Raw genomic sequence first — 24,811 nt, 5'->3', positions numbered from 1 at the left:
TTAAAATGATTGAGTCAGGGAAGGTTGAGTACTGGTTATTGACTATATTGTGATAGGGCTGAAAATGTGTTGCTGGAAAAGCGCAACAGGTCAGGCAGCATCCAAGGAGCAGGAGAATCAACGTTTCGGGCATGAACCCTTCTTCAGGAATGCCCGAAATGTCGATTCTCCTGCTCCTTGGATGCTGCCTGACCTGTTGCGCTTTTCCAGCAACACATTTTCAGCTCTGATCTTCAGCATCTGCAGTCCTCACTTTCTCCTCTATAATGTGATAGGGACATTACGAGACTTGCAGTTAAAATGAAATAGGTTAAAGTTGCTTAATGAGAATAAGGAAGGACTTACATAGATAGATAGATACCCTACAGTGTGGAAGCAGGCTATTTGGCCCATCAAGTCCACAATGACCTTCTGAAGAGCATCCCACCCAGACCCACTCCATTCCCCTTCATATCACATGGCTAATCCACGTGGTCTACACATCCCCAGACACTATGGGCAACTTAGCATGGCCAGTCCACCCAACCTGCACATCTTTGGACTGTGGATAGAAACTGGAGCACCTGGAGGAAACCCACACAAACACAGGGAGAATGTGCAAACTCCATACAGACAGTCGCCTGAGACTGGAATTGAAACAAGGTCCATGGCACTGAGGCAGCAATGCTAACCACTGAGCTACCGTGGCACCTATGCTTGGGTAGAAGGAGATTGGGACTCTTCACAGTATGTGGTTAGGATTGTTATGAGATAATGCATGATTTTGGATTCATCTGAGATGTCACAGAACAATGGGCAAATGGATCATTAAATATACATTAAGTGTTAGATAAAAATTAGATTGGGATTGTTAAGTGGGAGCAGGTTGAGGATGTTAAGCAAAATGGTATTGGAGTCTTTAGGTGAGATTGAAAAATGTGGTAATTAGTTTGGATTATTATGTGTGATGGTGGATATGAAGGAAAGGGAGAATAGAAACTCTTGAGAGTAACACGGTTGTGATGGTTGTGTGAAATGGAGTTAAGAGGTTTTTCGTAGCATGAAGTTGAGGTTTAAAAACAGTGGTGATATTACTTGATAAAGTGAGACGTAGGACCTGTAATATAATTAACATTAAGTCACAATATCGCAGTTCTTCTGATAGGATTAGAATGGTTAGCTGAAGATGAAGTTGAGATTTTTCAGGTAATAGGGTGCTGTAATTGTCAACTGTAAAAGTTTTGGAATTGTTAAAGACTGGATTGAGTTTGAAACCCTAGGTTGAGCTAAGGGTTCAATTGCTATTTGAAAAGAAAGTGAGGATGAAATATCCTTCCATAAAGTTTGGAGAGATGGATAATTGTTTATTACATTTAAAGATTAAATACATTTATGTCAGTATTCTATTCTATGTAAGACTGTCATTGTGTCTTTCTGATAAATGTACTGTAAAAGACAGATGTGAGCTTGCTTCCATTGGATTATTACGTAAATAAGAGATTACACGAATCAAGATGTAATGAAATTAACATTTCACTTTCAACAAACATGAAATATATCAAATAACAAAAATGGTTAAAAAGCTGGGTACCCCCTTTAAGTGATAGTTTTAGAGATATTCTTTTGCCAAAATACTCCCACAAAGAAGCTGGTCATGCACTCCTTCTATACAATTTACAAACACTTGACTCTCCACAACAGCTCATTCTATTAAACACAGTGGATACGATCAGCATCAAGAGACAGATCATTCTGTTCACAGTCAGTATCCAGACCTTGTTCATTCATGATTTGGATAGATTTAGGGCTGTTGGAAAAAGATGAGGATTTAGCAATATGATTCGTGTGAGCTTTCATATCACTTCCCGGCACCTTGGTATCCTGCATGTGTGCAGCAGCTTCATGTAGCACCATCTCATGATTCTGCTCAGGCTTGACCCTCAGATAAGCTTTCACTTTGTGATGTCTGGGTTTGCCCTCACTGTAATCAGTCACTCTGCATTCATAAGTGCCTTCATCTGAGGTTTTTATGGTGGACAATCGCAGTTTGTGAGAGATATTGCTTCCAACTACCTTCACAGCCTAGATGGAATAGAAAACAAAAAGAATGTCTTGTTAAAGGGTTTAGAAAAAAGAAATCAATGGGAAGTAAAACAAGACCATAAGATATAGGAGCTGAATCAGGCCATTTGGCCCATCAAGTCTGCTTCACCATTCAACCATGGCTGATATGTTTCTCATTCTCCTGCCTTCTCCATGTAACCTTTGATCTCCTTACCAATCAAGAACCTATCTAATCTCAGTTTTAAATACACTTCATGGCTTGGTCATCATAGCCTTTTGCAGCAAAAAGCTCCATAGAATAACCAGCCTCTGGTTGAAAAGATTCCACCTCATCTTAGTTCTAAACAGTCATCCCTTCACTCTGAGACTGTGCGCTCAGGTCCTAGTTTCTCATACTAGTTCTCCAAGTCCACTCTATCTCAGCCTCTCAGTATTCTGTAGGTTTCAATCAGATCCCCTCACATCCTTCTAAACTTCTAAATCGAGCACAGATCCAGAGTCCTCAACCACTCCTCAGATGACAAGGGTTCCATCTCCAGATTACCTTGGTAAACTTCCTCTGGACCCCCTCCAATGCCAGTGCATCCTTCCTTAGATACGTGGCCCATAACTGCTCACAATTTTCCAAATGCAGTCTTGAATTTTATTATTTTAAGAGTAACAGGGTCACATTTGTTATGATTAACGTTTCTCAGTCTCACAAAACATTGCTTGAAACCAAATTAACTTGCTTCAAATAATCCATACTAGACTTTATTATTTTAGTTTTGACAGCAAATATTGGATGTTACAATGAAGAAAAAGTTCGATGAAACCATCATCACAAATGTCTCTTTTTCCAGCTGGATTCAGCTTTGTTCATTTAGTTACCACATTATTATTTAAAAACAAATGTTTTGTCAAAGAAATACTAAGTTAGCAATGTCCACCTCCATAGCTCTTCAAATCTGGACATGCCGACTGCTGAGAGTATTTGCACAGTTCGAATGGGGAAAAAAAAACATTTTTATATCACTTGTCTGAGAGCTATTCAAAAATGGTTCCTTTATAATGAACTTCATTGTGAGAGGACTACTATCATGTGTCCAAATCTGCAGCAGTTTGTTATTTTTACCAGGACAGACCTTGGAAATGCCTGCATGAGTATTATAGTTGCAACTGTGAGGGAAGTGGGGGAACATGTGAGGAGGTAATAGCACTGAACTAGTATTCCAGAACCCCAGGGTGATGTTCTGGGGACATAGATTCATATCCCACTATGGTAGATAGTGAAATTTGAATTCAGTAGAGTCTGGAATAATATATTTAAAAAAGCATAATAGTGACTTTGAAACTGTCAACTGTTGTAAAAACCCATCTTGATCGCTTTGTCCTTTAGGGAACAATATCTGCTGTCTTAATCTGGTCTAGCCTATATGTGACTCCAGACCTATATCAATGTGGTTGATTCTTAATTGCCCTCCTAGCAATTAGGTGGAGGAAACAAATGCTGGTCTCGACAATGACACCCACATCCTATGAACAAACTGAAAAAAAATGCTAATTTTGTTCCATTTTAAGGGGACCCATCTGTTTCAAATGCAATAGTACTCACAATTAATTGAAAATTCCATGCAAATGTGTTAAGAATTTATATGATGTTCACGTGGCATAATTTCGAACTGATTATAGCGTTCATACAAATCAAATGTACATAAAAATTCCCTAATGGACAAAAACATGGATAAGTTGACCAGAATGCATTACCAAAACAAATTATTATTTCTGCATATAGAAACTGTGAAGTGAGGGTACTATAATGTCACCACAATGACCATTCTTCCCTCAAAAATTCATCACAATCTTTATCCTATCCATTTTAGTCTTCTTTGTACAACTATCTTAATTTTGTACTCCAAAGACTTCAAACACAAAATAAAATGAAAAAATATTTGCTGACAATTCCTTGTAGTACTGACAGAGAGTGGAATTGCTGTCTTTCAGGTAAAACATTAAGCAAAGACCCAAATTGGATCCCAGCATTGTAGAAAAAATTATTTCAAAGAAAAGGAGGAGAGTTGGTCTATGGTGTTCTGTCCAATATTTTTCACTCACCTAACATGACTTTATATTTTTGGATAATTGGAATCTCTTCTGGGGTAGAAGTGACCTGTATAAGAAGGACGGATCACACCTGAATTGGAAGGGGACAAAGATACTGGCAGGGACATTTTCTTGAGCTGCTCAAGAGGATTTAAACGAGTAAAGTATTGGTGGGGGGACCCAGGGAGATGGTGAGGAAAGACATCAGTCTGAGTCTGCTACAGTTGAGAAAGGAGCAAGTCAAATTGTTAGGGCAGGCAGAAACAAAGCACTGAACGAGGTTATTTAACCTGCATTTATTTCAATGCATGAAGAAGATGAACTCAGGGCATGGTTAGGAACATGGCACTGGGAAAGAACATAAAACATTACAGCATAGCACAGGCCCTTCAGCCCTCGATCTTGTGCCAACCTGTGAAACCAATCTGAAGCCAATCTAACCTACACTATTCCTTTCTCATCCATATGCCTATCCAATGACCCTTTTAAATGCAAGGCAGTGCATTCCATGCTCCTACTATTCTGAGTAAAGAAACTATCTCTGTCCTATATCTATCACCCCTCAATTTGAAACTATGCCCCCCTGTGCTATCCATCCTTGGAAAAAGGCTCTCACTGTCCACCAGATCTGGTAATCTTGTATGTCTCAATTAAGCCACCTCTTCAACCTTCCTTTCTCTAATAAAACAGCCTCAAGTCCCTCAATGTTTCCACATAAGACTTTCCCTCCATTTCAGGCAACATCCTAGTAAATCTCCTCTGAACACTTTCCAAAGCTTCAACATCCTTCCTATAATGTGATGACCAGAACTGCACGCAATACTCCAAGTGCAGCCGCATCAGAGTTTTATACAGCTGCAGCATGACCTCTATTTTAGGTGAATAGGAGAATTGAAAGTGATTTTATAAATACATTTAGGCTAAAATGGTAACTAGAGAGAGAATAGGACCCCTCAAAGATCAGCAAGGCAGCCCACTTGTGGAATCACAGAACATGGGGGAGGATAAAAATGAGTATTTTGCATCCATATTAACTGTGGAGAAGGACATGCAAGATACAGAATGTGGGGAAATAGATGGTGACCTCTTGAAAAAAATGTCCATATTACAGAGGAGGAGGTGTTGGATGTCTTAAAATGCATAAAGGTAGATAAATCCCCAGCTGTGGGAAGCCAGGCAAGTGATTGCTGAGCATCTTACTGAGATATTTGGATCATTGATAGTCACAGGGGAGTGCCAGAAGATGTGGAGGTTGGCTAATGCCATGCCACTATTTAAGAAAGGTGGTAAGGAAAAGTCAGTGAACTGTAGACAGGTGAGCCTTACATCGGTGGTGGACAAGTTGTTGGAGGGAATCCTGAGGGCCAGGATTTACATGTATTTGGATGGACAAGGACTGATTAGAGATAGTCAACATGGCTTTGTGTGTGGCAAATCACATCTCACAAACTTATTTGAGTTTTTTGAAGAAGTAACGAAAAGGATCGATCAGGGCTGAGTGGTGGATGTGATCTATATGGACTTCAGCAAGATATTTGACAAGGTTCCCCATGGGAGACTGGTTAGCAAGGTTAATGCATATGGAATACAAGAAGAACTAGCCATTTGGATACAAAATTGGCTCAAAAGTAGAGGACAGTGGGTGGCGGTGGAGGGTTACTTTTCAGATTAAAAGTCTGTGACCAGTGGTGTGCCACAAGGATTGGTGCTGAGTCCACTGCTTTTCATCATTTATATAAATGATTTGGATGTGGACATAGGAGGTATAGTTAATAACTTTGCAGATAACACCAAAATTGGAGGTGTAGTGGATAGCGAAGAAGGTTACCTCAGAGTATAACGGGATCTTGATCAGATGGGCCAGTGGGCTGAGATGTGGCAGATGGAGTTTAATTTAAGTAAATGTGAGGTGCTGCATTTTGGGAAAGCAAATCTTAGCAGCACGTATACACGTAATGGTAAGGTCCTAGGGAGTGTCGCTGAACAAAGAGACCTTAGAGTGCAGATTCATAGCTCCTTGAAAGTGGAGTTGCACGTAGATAGGATAGTGAAGAAGGCTTTTGGTATGCTTTCCTTTTTTGGTCAGAACAATGAGTATCGGAGTTGGGAGGTCACGTTGTAGCTGTACAGGACATTTTTACGACCACAATTGGAATATTGTGTGGCATTCTGATCGTCCACCTATAGGATGTTGTGAAACTTGAAAGGGTTCAGAAAAGATTTACAAGGATGTTGCCAGGGTTGGAGGGTTTTAGCTATAGGGAGAGGGTGAATAGGTTGGAGCTGTTTTGCCTGGAGCGTTGGAGGCTGAGGGGTGACCTTATATAGATTTATAAAATCATGAGGGGCTTGGATAGGGCAAATATACAAGGTCCTTTCCCTGGTTTGGGGCAGTCTAAAACTAGAGGGTATCGGTTTAGGATGAGAGAGGAAATATTTAAGAGGGACCTAAGGGACAACTTTTTCATGCAGAGGGTGGTGTGTGTATGGAATGAGCTGCTAGAGAAAGTAGTGGAGGCTGGTACAATTGCAACATTTAAAAGGCATCTGGATGGGTACATGAATAGGAAGGGTTTAGAAGGAAATGGACCAAATGCTGGCGAATGGGACTCCATTAAATTCGGCTATCTGGTTGGCATGGTCGGGTTGGATCGAAGGATTTCAGTGCTGTTCATCTCTATGACTGTATAACTGTTGGATTGCGGGGCTACATTGCATGTGGCTGTATTTGGGAAGTACTTAATTCACTGTAAAGTAATGTTGGACATCCTAGGGTCACAATAAGCATTGCTGTAAACATAGTTCTTTTCTTTTCTCTTTCAAGTGTAATTAAGCTGAACACCACCATACCGAGCCACCCCTGTGTTATCATTGTTTAACCTTTACTCTGCAGAATGTACTTTATTCACCCAAATCTCCAATTACAAAAATCACTGTGTATCCTAGAAGCTACTTGATCATTTGTATTTACTCATCCACAAAACCTACACATTTTTTTATTTTGTTGCATTTGCTGTACATCCATACCCAAAGGATGATTATCCATTCAGTGTGTTCTCATTCATTCTGAAAAAAAATCACTAAAAATACAGATGTAAGAAATGTTACAAGAAAGAATCTGATCCTTGAGGTTAAGCGCCTTAATCATATTTGACAATTTTTTTAGCTTCTGCCATAATCACTGCAAGGTACCTCCCAGTGTCTGATTTTTCCCTTAAATGGTTATCAGCAAGAATCTCTTTAAAATGTTCCCTGTATCCACAAAACCATGATAAAGCTCTGACCTCAAGCAAGCTCCACACTTCAGAGGTAATAAAAAATATAATGAGCTGAGTAAACAAATCAATGTGAACTTACCCCCAATTCATTAGCTCCTCAGCTAAGTCAATTTAAATGCGTTGTCTGTCACCAGTAAAATTAATTCACTGCTTTCAACTTCAGCTCAGAGAGACATTGAATCTAAACTCTTAAGGTGATAGATACAGTGAAGTGATCAGGGAATTTGGGAATCCTGCTTATTGATGGTGAGATAGTTAGTTTCATGTCACTTTTTTATTAACTGCTAACCCACAGTGTTCTGTATTTAGTGTGTTGGAGGATTAAAGTGCAATGGAAAGCAAGGAAAGATTTTTACGGCATTTTTACTGTCCAAGGACAGTTCATTAAAATGAAATGAAAGATTCTTTTAGAAAGACAGTTAAGATAGTGTATAGTTACTAAAATTACCAGGAAAGATTGTGGGGAGTCTACAGATATTACTGTCTGGATTATATGCCTCCCCAGAGCTGGGTTGGAAGACAGGACTGACATACTTATTCCAGTGGGACCTGTCCATGTGAGGGCCTCGTCTCCCTGGATTAAACAGGTGGGGAGATAAGTGCATATCAGGGGTTTAATCCAGCAAGCTTCCCTGTTAGCGTGTTGGAGGAGGGAATGTTTGACCCTCCTCAGTGGGCCCCCCATGCCTCTGAATGACTAGCAGCTCTCCAAGTGAGGACTTATATGTCCCGGAGGGTGGAAGCCCTACCTTCAGGCTATTAGTAGCATGCCTCAGGGTAGCAGTCCTTCCCCTATGGGTGCCTTTCCACCTCTTCACTACCACTCCAACTTCCCCAAAACCCTGCCCACCCTCCAGCAGCCAACCTGTTAGCTGCATGTTGGGAAACCTGGCGGCACATATGATTTGGCCCAACATAAACACATCTTGCTTTGGTTTACGTTAACATTTCATATTGGAGATTATATTTGATTTGACTTATTCTAATAAGTCAACTTCAGTCCAAACATGAGAGCAGGTTGTTAAATTTACATCGCAGTACAGCCTTCTTGTGGAAAATATTCACACAAAATGAGAACCAGACGCAAGCAGCTTTACCAATATCATTCATTGCACTGGTTGACCTTAGCTGTGAGCATTAGAATGAAGAGCAACATTTGTAACCTAGGTTATGCCATTGAGCATGTGGTAACCACAACAATCATTATCATCCAGTTACTTGGGAAACAGGACTAGCAAGTCTTAGTATGAGTCTGAAATATTGACCATATCATAAGAGTTTTCTTATATTTGAGGGAAATTGAAAATCTGAGATTTGTAAACATATATGACGATACAACCACATATTGCATATTGTGTACAAATGTTGACACTCACAATAACAGCACCTATGTGTATAGTTGTTAATTACAAAAGAGATGTAGAGGCATTGGTGAAACTACAAAAATGATTCAAACTTGTTTAACCGAACTGGATGATTATAACTATCATGAAAGACTGAAGAAGTTAGGGTCTTACTTTAGAAAGTAGTAGTAACTTAACAGAGGCTCTTTAAAATTGCAAGGGAGTTTGATAGGATAGACTTTTACAAAATATTTCCATTTGAGGTGGGATGGGACAAATTCATGAGAAATAATTTTACTCATGAAATTGTTAGAATATGGAACTTGTAACCACAGGATGGATAGATACTAGACTAATGTAAAAGGGAAGAATGGACTAGGAGGATATCCTGATACAAATGATGAAGGGCCAGCTGAACCGAGTAGACAATTTGTGTGCTTAAATCATGTGATATACCATGTTGGATACACAATATTCACTTAGCCAGAGTCTTTTGCTTTGGTGGAGCACTGTTCAATCTTTAATGGGTTGGGAGCTGCAAGGTCACATTCATATCAGAGAACTCCTGTTGCCTACTTCAGTGAGTGGGTAAATTCATATAATGTGGATGGAAGAACCTGGGGCTGGCAGAAGATGGCACCAATGCTTTTTGTCCTAAATATTTAAATTAGCGCAGCTTATTCAACTCTTTCTCAGAGCCTAAAACAATTGAAAACTCTCCTCCAGCTGGCTATGGGTCCAGCAACATACTTGCACTCTCATTGCCCAGTATTGCTCGGTGACAGGTGTAGTGAATGTGTCAGATAGCATATCCGTTTTCATTGGCATATCATTGGATATATCCAAATATAGCAGGGCCTATATGTTCCAATCACTTCAGGATGTGGTGGGCAAACACATTTGTGATCTCTTGGATGTTTGGCAGCGTGGCAACTTGACTTCACCATGAGAATTCAGACCTGGAAAGAATAAAAGCTTAAAGGATTATTTTTCACAAGCGTTTGCAAGGATTTTCACAACTTATTTCAATGGTGACAATGTCCTAGTACCTCTCCAATGTGAAACTGAAGCCATGAATGCTAATCTTGTTTTTAAATCCTTCCATGATCTCTCTCCTCCCTGTCTTTCACCATTCCTACAAGCTATCAAGGCTTCTGCATGGATCCAATCTTGTCTTTTCAGCATGCTCAGTTTCCTATGCTCCACTGTTGATGGCCATGCCTTCAGTCTGGGCCCTAAACTCTGAAACTATCCTCTCTAAACCTCTCTGTCTTCATGATACATCTCAAAATTGTTTCCATATCCCTATATGTAGCTTACGTCAATGTAGACTGATAATGATTCTGGTAAGTCGATTATGATATCTTGCAGTGTTCCAGGCAGTTATACTAACTGGCCTTTCTGTGTATAAAGTATTTGTAATGTATCTGTACAATAATGCTTTTCAATGGGATCAAACTTTTGTCTTAGTATTTATAACCAAGCCTATACATATGGAGTTATGGTGTAGTCACATTACAGTGTATGTGAATGGACCTCTACAAACCGGGTATGTTTGATGTGACATTGAGTTGCATAATAAGGATAATTCAGATGATTTATAATTCAAAAGCTTCATAATTAAGTCTTTCACATTTCAATTGATTAAAAGAAAATAATATTGCAATTTCTAATTTATTTGATTTCCCACATTTTTCACACTTTATAATAATTTAGGGCATAAAATGTACCATGGTGTATTGTATTGACAATTTCATTAATAAGATAAAGATTTTAGAGACACTTTGTGAAAAATTAATTACACAGCCCTTTTCATTTCATTTATTCAATATGCACAGCGTCAAGGTTTTCATTCTGAAGTCAGCATTCATTTTAAAATTATGCATCATACTGATTCCTATTTGTTTAGCAGATTCTGTCATCCTTCTTATTATTTTGTGGAATGCTAAGACAATTGTGATTTGATACTAGAGCAAATCCCTCCAAAGCATTTCTTTCCTGTCAACCCATGTGAGATTTTGTGAATCCTGCATTCATCAATATGTCGGAATTCCAACCATCATTTTGTAAGATGGAGTCTATACGTATATTGACCACTAGATGGTAGTAACATTACATTGTTCAAAATCACTGGTTAAGGTATATTTTGCCAAATCTATTTTGAGTTTGATAAGATCACAATGCCCCATTTCTACAAATGAGTGCACTTGTGGAAATCACAGGCATCAATATGTTTAAAAGTATTCTGGGTCAGTTCTAATCTGAAAGACTGCCTTTTGGATCATGATCAAAGCAGAAGATCAGATTATCCTAAATATTTAACAGCAAAGCCTGGCAATTTGGTAAAACTCAGGGTAAAACGTCTGTAAGAAATTGGGTGTTCAATGTTCAGTTATCCAGCAACCTAACCCGTGCTCATTCAGAGGAGCATACGTAGCTGAACACAGAGCCAGGAAAGCAGAGGTGCACCTCCTAGCTCACAGTACTGACTTCTCTGAGTCCTCAATACTTCAGAACTACTATTGGCCTCCTTTGCACATCTTTTTGTCCTGAGAACAGTCTCGTTGAATATGGTCACGTGTCCCATAAGTTTATCGATCACCTCCAAATGACACAGGTTACTAATATGGCTTAAATAAAACACCAAAAGAGCTGCAAATGCTGGAAATCAGAAATTTCTGAGAAATCTTACAGGTCTGGCAGCAACTGTGGACAGAAATCAGAGTTAATGTTTTGGCTCAAGTGACGTTTCCTCAGAACTGGTATAGCTTGCTGCAGTCACCCATCAATTCAGAGACAACAGTTTTTGATGCTGCTCAGTTCAGAGTAGTGAACTGGTGAATGAAATTCTAGCAATACACATAGAATCCTCCTTTGGCGAGTTTAAATTGATCCAGGAGGTCTGACATGCTGCATATAGGTGCAAGACCTTGACATACAACACTGGAGTGCTCAGCATGATTTTCACCTCACACAATCCCCTGTGACAATCCAACTCCCTCGTCGCAACCCCAATAAAAGACCCAGAATTTCCAGGCCAAAATGGATTTGTTTTGGCTGCCCAATTTAGTTTATTCCAGGCTGGATGTTACAGTGGTTGAGAGAGGTGGTGGACTGTTCTTCTCTCCAGGAGGAAAGGTGACTGACAGCCGAGGTACCTAAACAAAACCCCACTCCATCATCTTAGCAGGAGGATCCCAAGAGTGGGACTCCCATCCTTCATTGGGAGGAACTCCCATCCTGGAGAACTGCCAGCCAATCTGCATGACCACCAGCTTGAACAATCCCAGGAGCACCAGAACAGCAATGGGACTGCTGCCGAGATTACAGTGAGTCCCAGGAAGAAATCCAACAGATCCTGGAATGAAGGAAGATGATGTTAATCCTTGGCACATTATAATCCAGTTAGGGACCCACAACATTTGTCTTGGTTAATGTCAGAAATCTCAGCATCTTACTAAGAGGCCACAAGATTTCACTTTTTTGAACAAAAAAGCTACAATTTACTATGTGAAGCTAGAAAAGTAAAACAATCTGCGATATATATACAATTTATAGTCTAACATCCAGAGTAAAAATGCAACAAATATGGATTGACAAACTGGTTGAGTACCTCGCAGATAACATCAAATAGATAATGCAGTCAAGACAGATCCCATGGATTTATCAGGAACCCACCTAGAATTAATGAAATACGTGACACCAAATCGCATAAAAAAGCTTTATCTTCTTCACAAGGTGTCCCAGTTCTTCACTTTGGAAGATCTAGCTTTAGAACTCCCTCAAATGCCACTCCAATGTTAATGACTTCAATGACTGTTCATGTTCTTATAGTTCAATCACTTCCTCAGAGTCTGTGTTCCAATGGATTCCCAAGAATGTACTCAGACGCTGTCTCAAGAACATGATTTCAGCTCTTTCACAGAAAATTAGCTTCACTAGGCTGGCAATGCCCCAGCTTTTCTCTGAACTTGAATACTCTGAACTCTGAACTCACTGACACAAAGTAAATATTGCTTGTGAGCTTCCTTCCCCCTAATCTCAGTTGCACTGAACAAACAATGGCTTCCACAACTGCTACAAAGCACTAACTCTCTCCAGCGCAGAGCCAATGACCTTAGACCACCTTCTGAGCTCCTTAGGACATCTCTTGAACTTTAACTGCCTGGAGTCAACACACCTACATCCTGGGACCTTTTCTCACAGCTTGTGAATACCTGTTTGACCAGTAGCCTGAAGGTAGCAAACTTTAGCCACAACTGCCTCAGACCAACTGACTAGGTTCCACGGGCTCCCTATTTTCACCCTCCCCATGCCGTACTGTCGTTGTTGCTCTAGTCCCCACAATGTAAGCACACTCCTGTCTGTAGCTGCCTCATGGGGAAACAACAAGACTGGACTATACATGGACAACTTGCCATGTTCCATCCTAAACTCTCATTGTGTCCCAGAAGTCTCCATAGTTGCACCATAGAAGTACCTGGAACAAAGGCAAGTAACATTTGTAACAACTGGAGAGATTGAGTAGCCAGGAGACTGATGTGATCAGGGTCCGTAGGTTGGCCAGCAAGCTGAGGAGGCTTCCAGAAGGCATTTGATTAAGCATTACAGTGGAGATTAAGCTGATGAAAGTTCATGAAATGAGAAGAAAATTGGTGTTATGAATTGGCTCAGTAACAGGAAATCAAGGTTGGTCTTGGATTAATATTTTTTGCCAGACTCAGAGATAGTTTGCAGTGATGTTTTCTATAGGGGAGGCTTTAAACTAAAGTGGCAGCAGCTTAGGAAGCAGTACAGGGAGATAGAAGAGAAGGGAACAAGAAAATAATGTGAAAGGGAATAATAAGGGTAAAAAGCTTAGCCTTAAGGCTATGTATCTTAATGCAAATAACATTTGCTGTAAAATTTGCTGTATTAGTTGTGCAAATAGATATAAGCATGTATGAGGTGATTGAGACATGACTGCAGGGTGACCAAAGTTGGGATACAAATATCTGTTGACTGCACTCAGTTTTTAGGAAGGACAGATAAAAAGGAACAAGAGGTAACGTAGCATTGCTGGTTAACTAGTACATTAATGCAATAGTGAAGGAGAAAATTAAGTGAAGTGAAATCTATGAGGATCGAGGTTATAAACATCAAGGGGCAGAAAGTCTAAAGCAGGGTTAATATAAACCCCCATGCTATATTCATAATGTTGGGAAGGCATTAATCAAGAAATTAGAGATTGAAGCAATAAAAGTACAGTTATAATTCTGGGCAACTTTAATCTACACATCTATCGGGCACATCAAATCAGTAACAATCTCATGGAGGAGGAATTCCTGAAGTGTGTGCGGGATGATTTTCTGGTTCAGGAATCAACTAGATAACAGGCCATTCCAGATGGGTTGTTGCATGATCAAAATAGAATAATTGGCAATCTAGCTGTGTGAGGCCTCTTTGGGAAGAGAGACCAGAATACGATAAAATTCTTCACTAAGATGGAAAGTGATGTCATTGATTCTGAGTCTATAGTGCTGTATCTAACAAAGGAAACTACAATTGTATGAGGTGCAAGCAAACTAGGATAAATTAGGGAATGTTACTTAATACTATTACTTGTCAATAGATAAGGGTAAACATAGAAAGAGCTCATGGATGAACTGCAACAATTGTTCATTCCTGTCTGGGATCGTATAAGATCCAAGTAAGGGGCAAATATTTGGCCAAAACAAAAATACGACAAATCTGCTGCTTACTTTACAACCTTCTGGGCTCAATATTGAGTTCAACACCTTCAGATTATGAACCCATTCCTTCCCTTTCTTTTAGCTGTGTTTGCTATATTCTCTGTCACCATGTCCTCGCTCCCCTCCTTCGCACCCTCCACACCCCAGTGAGAGTGTCTGTCCTTTCCGGTGTGGCAGTTAGACACACCATTGTTCTGGTATTCTCACATTCCAATCACTTAATCTGAATTATCAACATCCTTTTACCCTCTTCACCCCACCCCACTACCTCCGCTCCTTCCACTCCACTATAGCATAAATGCTGCCTGCTCCACACTTCACTTCAGCTCTGATGAAGTGTCATCTAGAATCAAAACATTAGCTTGCTCTCTCTCCATGGATGCTGCCTGACCAATTGCAATCTCCCGCATTTTTTTATTTCCTGTGTGAATTGGAAGCAGTTTAAATTTCAAAGGAGTAAAAGGGAACTGATTAAGATGGCAAAAATACAGCACAAGAGTAAGCTTGCAGAGAACATCCAAACTGACTATAAAAGCTTCTGTAATTATGTGAAGAAAAAAAGATTAATGAGAAGAAATACAGGTGGCTTATAGCCAGAAAATAAAAAAAACACCATTATACTGGGGAACAAATAGATGGTAGACGAAATTAAATACATATTTTGATTCTGACTTCATAAAGGAGAACTTAAATAATTTTCCAACAATGTTGGGGAACACAGGGTCTGGTGAGTGGGATGAACTGAAAGAAATCAGCATTACAACTAGTTGGGTTGATTAAGGGGGAACTAGCAACTGTAGTTTATGTGGACTTTCAGAAGACTTTTGATAGATTCTCATGAAAGCATTTGGGGATCATCAGTAGTATGCTGACCAGAATAAAGAACTGGTTGGCAGACAGGAAACAAAGAGTAACATAGAAAAATACAGCACAGTACAGGCCCTTCGGCCCTCGATGTTGCGCCGACTGAAGCCTACCTAACCTACACTAGCCCAATAACCTCCATATGTTTGTCCAATGCCCGCTTAAATGACCATAAAGAGGGAGAGTCCACCACTGCTACTGGCAGGGCATTCCATGAACTCACAACCCGCTGAGTAAAGAATCTACCTCTAACATCTGTCCTATACCTACCACCCCTTAATTTAAAGCTGTGTCCCCTAGTAACAGCTGACTTCATTAGCGGAAAAAGGTTCTCACTGTCAACCCTATCTAAACCCCTAATCATCTTGTACACCTCTATCAAATCTCCCCTAAACCTTCTTTTCTCCAATGAGAACAGCCCCAAGTGCCTCAGCCTTTCCTCATACGATCTTCCTACCATGCCAGGCAACATCCTGGTAAACCTCCTCTGCACTCGTTCCAATGCCTCCACATCCTTCCTATCATATGGCGACCAAAACTGCACACATTACTCTAGATGAGGCCGCACCAGAGTCTTATACAACTGCAACATGACCTCAGGACTCCGGAACTCAATTCCTCTACCAATAAAGCCCAGTACACCATATGCCTTCTTCACAGCACTATTTACCTGGGTGGCAACTTTCAAAGATCTATGTACATGGACACCAAGATCCCTCTGCTCATTCACACTACCAAGTAGTCTACCATTAGCCCAGTAATCCATCTTCTTGTTACTCCTACCAAAGTGAATGACTTCACACTTAGCTACATTGAATTCCATTTGCCACCTTACTGCCCAGCTCTGCAACTTATCTATATCGCGCTGTAACCTGCCACATCCTTCTTCGCTGTCCACAACTCCACCGACTTTCGTGTCATCCGCAAACTTGCTCACCCAGCCTTCAAGCCCCTCCTCCAGGTCATTTATAAAAATGACAAACAGCAATGGTCCCAAAACAGATCCTTGTGGAACACCGCTGGTAACTGCACTCCAAGATGAACCTATACCATCAACTACTACTCTCTGTCTCCTTCCAGCCAGGCAATTCCTAATCCAAACCTCTAATGCACCCTCAATGCCATACCTCCGTAGTTTTTGCATTAGCCTGCCATAGGGTACCTTATTGAATGCCTTGCTAATATCCATATACACCACATCTACTGCTTTACCCTCGTCCACTTCCTTGGTCACCTTCTCAAAGAATTCAATAAGGTTTGTGAGGCACGACCTGCCCTTCACAAAACCATGCTGACTATCCTTGATCACATTATTCCTATCCAGATGTTCATAAATCCTATCCCTTACAATTCTCTCTAAGACTTTGCCCACAACAGAAGTGAGGCTCACTGGCCTATAGTTACTCGGGCTATCCCTGATCCCCTTCTTGAACAAGGGGACCACATTCGCTATCCTCCAGTCTTCTGGCACTATTCCCGTAGACAACGACGACATAAAAATCAAGGCCAATCTCCTCCCTAGCTTCCCAGAGGATCCTAGGATAAATGCCATCAGGCCCAGGGGACTTATCTATTTTCATCCTTTCCAGAATTTCCAACACCTCTTCCCTACATACCTCAAAGCCGTCCATTCTAATTAATTGTGACTCAGTATTCACATCGGCAACAATGTCCTGTTCCTGAGTGAATACTGACGAAAAGTATTGATTTAATGTCTCACCGATCTCCTCCGCCTCCACATAGGAATAAGTGGGTCATTTTCCGAGTGAAGGCAGTGATTAGTGAGGTACTACAGGGGTCAGCTATTTGCAATTTTTGTTAATGATTTACATGAGGGAAGTAAATAGAATATCTCCAAGTTTGCAGACTATACCAAACTGAGTAGGATGGTGTACTGTGAGGAAGATGTACAGATGTTTCAGTGTGATTTGGCCATATTGAGCAAGTAGGAAAATGCACGGCAGATGGAGTCAAACAGTCATACAGACCCTTCGGTCCAACTCATTCTTGACGACTGGAAATCTCAATCTTACCTAGTCCAGCATTTGGCACATATTCCTCCAAGCCCTTCTTACTCATATACCCAAGCAAATGCCTTTTAAATGTTGCAATTATACCAGCCTCCACCACTTCATTTCACAGCTCATTACATACCATCACCATCCTCTGCATGAAAAAGATACCCCTCAAGTCCTTATAAATCTTTCTCCTCTCACCTCTCCCAAGGGATCCTTCAATATCCATCAGAAATTCACTGCACCTCCAAACACATCATTTACTGCATCCGCTGCACCCGATGTGGCCTCCTATACATTGCGGAGACAGGCCGTCTACTTGCGGAACGTTTCAGAGAACACCTCTGGGACACCCGGACCAACCAACCCAACCACCCCATGGCTGAACACTTTAACTCCCCCTCCCACTCCGCCAGGGACATGCAGGTCCTTGGCCTCCTCCATCGCCAGACCATGGCAACACGACGCCTGGAGGAAGAGCGCCTCATCTTCCGCCTAGGTACCCTCCAACCACAAGGGATGAATGCGGATTTCTCCACCTTCCTCATTTCCCCTCCCCCCACCTTATCTCAGTCCCAACCCTCTGACTCAGCACCGCCTTCTTGTCCTGCAATTCTCTTCCCAACCTCTCTGCCCCCACCCCCTCTCCGGCCTATCACCCTCACCTTAACCTCCTTCCACCTATTGCATTCCCAATGCCCCTCCCCCAAGTCCCTCCTCCCTACCCTTATCTTAGCCTGCTTGGCCCACCCTCCTCATTCCTGAAGAAGGGCTTATGCCCGAAACGTTGATTCTCCTTCTCCTTTGATGCTGCCTGACCTGCTGTGCTTTTCCAGCAACACATTTTTAAGCTCTGATCCCCAGCATCTGCAGTCCTCACTTTCTCCTAAAAAAATACCCCAGCCTATTCAGCCTCTCCCTACAACTGAAATCATCCAACCCTTGTAACACCCTTGTAAATCTTTTTTGCACCCCCTCAAGTTTAACAGCATCCCTCCTATAGAAGGGCAACCATAAAACTGATAAATATGAGGTTATCCACTTTCATAGCAAAACTAGGAAGATAAATTGTTATCGGAAAGGTGATAGATTGGGAAAGGGTAAGGTGCAATGAGACTTGGTGTCCTTGTACATCAGTGCTGCAAGTAAGCCTGCAGATGCAGCAAGCCATGAAGGTGGCAAATGCTTTGTTGGCCTTCATAGTGAGAGGATGCAAGTAGGCCTTGGTGAGATCACACCTGTGTATAGTTTTGGACTCCTTATCTGAGAAAGAATGTCTTGGCTATGGAGGAAGTGCGGCAAAGGTTTACCAGACTGATTCCTTGGAAGACAAGACTGACGTAGGAAGAGATTCTGGATCAGATAGTACTATATTTGGTGAAGTTTAGAAGAATGAGGTGGGATGTCACAGAAATCGATAAAGTTTTAACAGGACTAGACAAGGTAAGCACAGGAAGGATGTTTCTGATCACTGGGAAGGCCAGAACCCATGGCCCATTGTTTAATAAGAGAGAGAAGAAGACTGAGGTGAGGAGAAATGTCTTTATCCAGACTGTGGTGAGCCTGTGGAATTCATTGTGAAAGAAAGTGTTTGAGGCCAAACCATAGACTGTTCTTCAAGAAGGAGCTGGATATAATTCTTAGGGCTAAAGGGATCAAAGGACATATGAAAAAAGTGGGAACAAGGTACTGAATTGGATAATCAGCCACAATCTCATTGAATGCACAGCAGGCTTGAATGGCCTACTCCTGCTCCTGCTCCTATTTGCTATGTTTCTATGTTTCTTAAGAGTCATTAGTCTTATCTTTATTGTGCCTGTACAGTCATCTCAGGACCCAAAACACAGGCATGGAATCAAGTCATCCTCAATTGTGAGGATTGGGTGTATGGAACATTGGATGTTCAAAAACTCAGCCACACAGTAGATAGTTGTGAGAATAGCTGAAGACTTCAGGATGATTGGCAGAATAAAATGAGTAGAAGAGTGATTGTTGGAGTTCAATACACAGATATGTGATACACTGTGAGATGAATGATATGGAAAGACAATAGACTACAAATGATTCAGTTTTGAAGAATGTAGATGAGAGGTGCTAAAGTCCATAGACACAATTCCGTAAAGGAAAGAGTGACTAGTTAAGAAAAAAATAATTACTTGGGTTTATAAATAGAAGAACAGCATAAATAGAAGAAAAGTGACAAGGTCATAGCAGAACCACATAAATCACTGGTGAGGTCTCATCTGGCTAATTCTGGACACTATAGTTCAGGAAAAATGTAAAGGCTTTAGAAAGGGTTCACAAGAGATTTACCCAAGGTTTCCCAATGGTTCTTCCTTCTCTGAAGAATATTTCCAGAATTATATTTAGTATCATCTGTTTATTGGCTTGCATTTCAAAATCCCCCAAAAGATTCTGTGATTTATAAATCTGATGTACTCTGTCACACAATTGTTGCCCTAATAAGGCTTCTGTTCTCATATATAAGACACCTCTGGTACAAAAATGATGTGTGAAGGTAAGCAGCTATACATTAGTCTTAGACATTCAATGAAATAGAAACCAGTATTAATTCTTCACAGAATAAGGGTAGAGGTTCAGAAAAAAAAGCAACATCAGCTTTAAATGCAGGCAGAAATAGATCATTGAGGGATGAAGGAATTCTGAATACCTCATGGCTCGCTGTTCATGTCATCACTCACATCAGGGGGTAGGGAGTATGATTTACACGTCATGCTGTGGCAATAGTAAGCCTGTGATTAAGCTCCAAACATTGAGTGTGTCCAGGGCAATGTCAGACAGGCTTCGCTGTGTTCTGAGATTAGCCTAGCAAGATAACAGCAGGAGCAAGGAAGCTGTACTTGCAGTCAGTCTTAGCAGCTTGTACCTGCAGAGAGACAGGAACCCCTGATACCACCTACTACCCGGAATAGTAACTCAATTAACATTCAGCAACATTGAAGAAACTCAGGGCTTTGTGCATATAAAATTCTATGTGCATCAAAGCATCCTCGAAATGGTAATAACCGCACACTGTGATTAAAACTGATTTTCGCCTCAATGCACGGAGTCTATTTCTTGCATATACAATGACATACCATTATGCTAATGGATTCTCTCTCCCTGCAGCAGCTGCAGTCTGCAGCAATCCTATCCCCACAGGAACACCAGCAGCTGCAACTACTGCAGACAGAGTAGGCTCCCTCTCTTCTCTTGTGAAGCTCACCCTGCCTTAACCCCTTACTAGCCTCTCTTAGCACATTGAACTTTGGCGAGGGTGAACGGTGGAAATGAGGGATAATGGGATGCTGATTGATACATAACCACCAGGGCTATAAGATTTAGGAGGTGTGAGCAGACAACAAAGGTTAGAAAAATGGAAGGTCAGTCAGTTCACATCACTGGCACACAAGGCTGACTATTTCTCACAGAGAGACCATTGCAGAGAACATTGATTCACCTTTTTAGCCAGGAGTAAGTTAATGTGGCACTTGTGTAGGACAGAGCTCTTTAGACAGTGTGCGAGCAAAGTAACTTCAGAAGGAAGAGAAAGATGTTAACATTTTCAGCTGTTAACACTTTCCCTCTAACTTCTTGTTAGAATCAAACATAACCTAATGACAGGTTTCAGATTAGACCAATGCCAACAAATCGTTTATTGGTACCCCCACTGCTCCTTTCCTGCTCCCCCATTCAGGGTTTAGCAAGCCTCACAATAGATCATTAATTTCAAATCACAGAACAGAGTCTGTGAAATTGATTCGTGATAGCCAATTATGGGATACTGACTTTCACAGTCATGAAGTCTCCACAGGGCGTCCAACAACGCTGGATGAGATTCAGAAGCAGAAGTTTCAATTCCCGATTTCAAAAGAACCAAAAACGTTGCTGGTGAAGGGGAAGGAACAGTGTGTGATTCTCAAGGTACCCCGTTTTGGCCTTAAGCCACCCACATTGTGGGAGACAGAAATTTGTCCAGTCATCATAAACACTCGAGAGGAACATAAATTTGTGTAACCATCATGATGTAAAGTTATTTATAGCCCAGGGCACGGTTTAAGACTGCAGGCATCAGTGAAAGTTAAAAAAAATTCTCTCTGTTCAAGCAGATTTTTAGCTGCTTGTTGACATTTCCTTAAGGGTTCTTTATGAATGCTTGTCTGATTTCTCAAAGCCATGATTATCTTAACATGGATTGCCAGTTTAGTTTGACAGTTTAAAGAGGATATCAAAGGATGTGGAAGATGAATAAAAATTTGTGTGATTAAAGATGAAGCACTTGAGATTACAAAAATCGGCTTTTGCGAATGAGGGTCTGTGGAGTTAAATTTGTATAACATATTTAGAAATTTAATTTAGTTCATCTCCATACCACTCCTTTGTTTTTAATGGATCCTGGATGAGTTGGCATAAAAAGTCTTTGGGGGGTTGGGTGGCTACATGAGGGTATGAGAGGTGAGGCAGAGAAGGCCTAAAACAAGTGGGATAAAGTTCCAGAGAACTGAGGTGAACCTACTATATGTGCCTCTTGGTACTTGGCTGCCATTATGGCCTTTTATGCTCTAGGGTCAGAGGTCCTTATTCTACACCCTCTACGCCTGAATGAAGATTGCAACATTTGGGGTCAAGTGCAGCAAGTAGACAAATTTCCTGACTCATGCTAATCACCTCAGTGGCAAAATTTCAGGCCTGCAAGTCAGATATCTGCTTTTCATTTTCAAGTAAGTAACACATTGGAGGTTAGAAATCCATCTTGGGTATTCATATGAAGCATTCTGTCTGCTGTGCACCCAGGTCAGATATCTCATTTGTTTAGAATCTATGACCGGTGACTATGTGTCTACCCTCCCCCCCTCCCCCAGCCAGTCTTTAGGATAGGTGTAGAAAGAGAGAGAGAGAGAGAAAGAATAGAGACAGAGAAGAGACAGACAGATAGACAGACAGACAAAGACAGACAGAGTCAGACAGAAACATAGAGAGGAGGAAAGAGACAGACAAAGAAAGGAGAGAGAGAGACACAAACACACAAACAAAGATCATTTAGCTCATGTTCCACTTTTTACCTGGATGATTGTCCTGACCTGTAATAAACTATTCAGTGTCATTGTAACATTTATAACATGACACTTTAATGTAAATTAAATTATTGATTCTGGCAAGTCACCATTATGTATATTATTAGATCTGAGCTTGCTACTAACAGTCACTTGGGAGACATGTCCATTGCACATTTCCTTTGGGGTGTAATCATAGACAATAGTGAAAGCACCTCCACCCCACAATGCCATTCCATCAGCTACAAGAACCATTCTAAGCACACTGCTCTTTGGTGCTGCTGCTATGCATATTGGATGTTTGGAATCAGTCTCTCCAGCTCCTCCCTCTTCGGCAGAGGAGTCCAGCACCATGAAGTGTGCCATCTGATTTTCTTTTATTTCAGTAATATACTTTATTCATAAAAAGTCTTTATGTACATAAATAGTCATTAAAGCTGTTCAGTTCTATACAGTAGCACATAAAGAAACAAGAAAAACACTGGAATTTGACTCTATCCAATAAACAAACCCAAGGCATTTCTTACGTATACAAGACTATATTTATATTTAATTGAGGCACCAGGAGGGTCCGACCATTTGAACAGACCCCTATTTAACACCGGCAGAAAGACCTTAGACTATGGCCTTCCCCATTGTGCCTGGACAACAGCTTTAGTGTCCTGGACCTTCGAATGTGCCAGTCTGCAACACTTGGTGGAGGTCAGCTCCTTGCTCTATGAGGCCAACATGTTTTGGGCAGATCAAGGAGTGTCTTTCACAGAGTTGATGATCCTCCAGGTGTAGTCAATGTTTGTCTCACTGTGTTCTGATGAACAAACTGTACAGCACAGAGTCCTGCTCAGAACAAACCTTGACAAAAGTCTCTCACCAGACTTCCTTTGCAAAGGCACATTCTAGAAGGTGGTGTGTGACAATTTCTACCCCGTCTCAGCTGCTTCGAGAGCACTGTGCAGTGGTGCACAGAGTATGGACACATACGAAGGATCTCACCACCAGCCAACCGATGCCTTGTTGCTTTTTGGAAGGTTCTGGTGATGAGGCATTGTGCCAAGTAACTTTGACAGTCTGCTCAGGGAACCACCCTACAGGATCCACTCTCTTCTATTCCCGCAATGTCTTGGGAACACAATGTGCTGACCACTTCCTGATGTACTTGTGGTCAAACGAGGTTTTTTTTGCAAATTTCTCCATGAAGGACAGATGATACAGAATGGTCCAAACACTTGAAGCATTCTGTGGCAATGAGGCCAGGCCCATTCTTTGCAACACCAGGGACAGGTAGAACCTCAGCATGTAATGACACTTGGTGTTTGCATACAGTGGGTCTACACACAGCTTGATGCAGCCTCACACAAAGGTGGCCATCAGGATGAGGATGGCATGGGTATGTTGTTCCCCACTTCCCCCTTCCAGATTTTACACTGTGTCCCTGCGGACACGGTCCATCTTAGACCTCCAGGTGAAGAAGTGTACAATCTGATGGTTGGGTAATGATAATAAAAGTATGCCTCTGGAAGCAATCAGTTTGGAACAACACTTCCTATTTAAACACTTACTATTTGGGCCTTAAGTGTAACACTTGGCCATCAACCCACCTGTAAAAACAAGCTCAGTGTAAACCAGAAATGGAGGACCACTACTGTGTGCTACTTTAGGCATTTGATATTTCCTGAAGAAGGGCTTATGCTCGAAACGTCGATTCTCCTGCTCCTTGGATGCTGCCTGACCTGCTGCGTTTTTCCAGCAACACATTTTTCAGCATTTGATATTTTGTTTTTTACAGATGACTTACAATGGAAATGATCCTAAAGTTCTTTATTCGACTGTTGTACTTACTTCTTCATATGCAAATGACATCTGTAGATTTTGCATATCATTGGGAGATATAACTTGACACAAAGTGAGATTTAAACTGGAAACAGTCAGTTACTGCAACTCACACTGATTTTTGTTGCGTCCTTCCTAGGTTCCTCATGGGTAGAAGTCTTCATCTGTTAAAAAAAAAGAAAAATGAAATGCATGAAAGAATGAGAGATAGAGAGAGAGAGAGAGAGTAAAAACAAGGATAGCATTTTTATGAAGGCTCAACCATTTCAATGAAACTTCAATTCCCCAAATAGGTGAGGAGCAATCTCAGACACACTTATTAGACAAAATGACAGTTGACTAAAGTGTTGCTTTATTAGGGTGAAGCCAGTCATGTAATTTAATTATATACTCAAAGGAATGCTTGCAGTTTTATTCTTTTACACATCTTGCATTCTAAATAAAGGAGAACAGTTACTTTACAGCATGCTACACATGGGGACATTAACACAATGTGTAAATGTGTGAGGAAAAAAAACCTTGTGCTGTTTATTAAATGTCTCTGCAACTTAAAGGCTGTACACTTGAGAT

The 24,811-nt window shown here is 41.0% G+C and overlaps 1 protein-coding gene across 1 annotated transcript in view; it reads right to left on the bottom strand.

Annotated features, from left to right (window-relative positions):
- Window positions 1-203: 203 nt before the first annotated feature.
- Window positions 204-24,811, bottom strand: part of LOC140463179 (V-set and transmembrane domain-containing protein 2-like protein) — an 88,502-nt gene continuing 63,894 nt past the window's right edge. The window contains exons 3-4 of the mRNA XM_072556960.1: window positions 24,355-24,405; window positions 204-2,061 (exon numbers count right to left, since the gene is read on the bottom strand). Of these exons, the coding sequence (XP_072413061.1) occupies window positions 1,690-2,061; window positions 24,355-24,405 (423 nt within the window). The 3' untranslated portion in view covers window positions 204-1,689. The remainder of the gene's footprint in view (window positions 2,062-24,354; window positions 24,406-24,811) is intronic.

Source organism: Chiloscyllium punctatum, chromosome 37 (genome assembly GCF_047496795.1).
Source record: "Chiloscyllium punctatum isolate Juve2018m chromosome 37, sChiPun1.3, whole genome shotgun sequence".
In the NCBI taxonomy this organism is placed as follows: Eukaryota; Metazoa; Chordata; class Chondrichthyes; order Orectolobiformes; family Hemiscylliidae; genus Chiloscyllium; species Chiloscyllium punctatum.
This window is presented reverse-complemented; position numbering and strand designations above follow the sequence as displayed.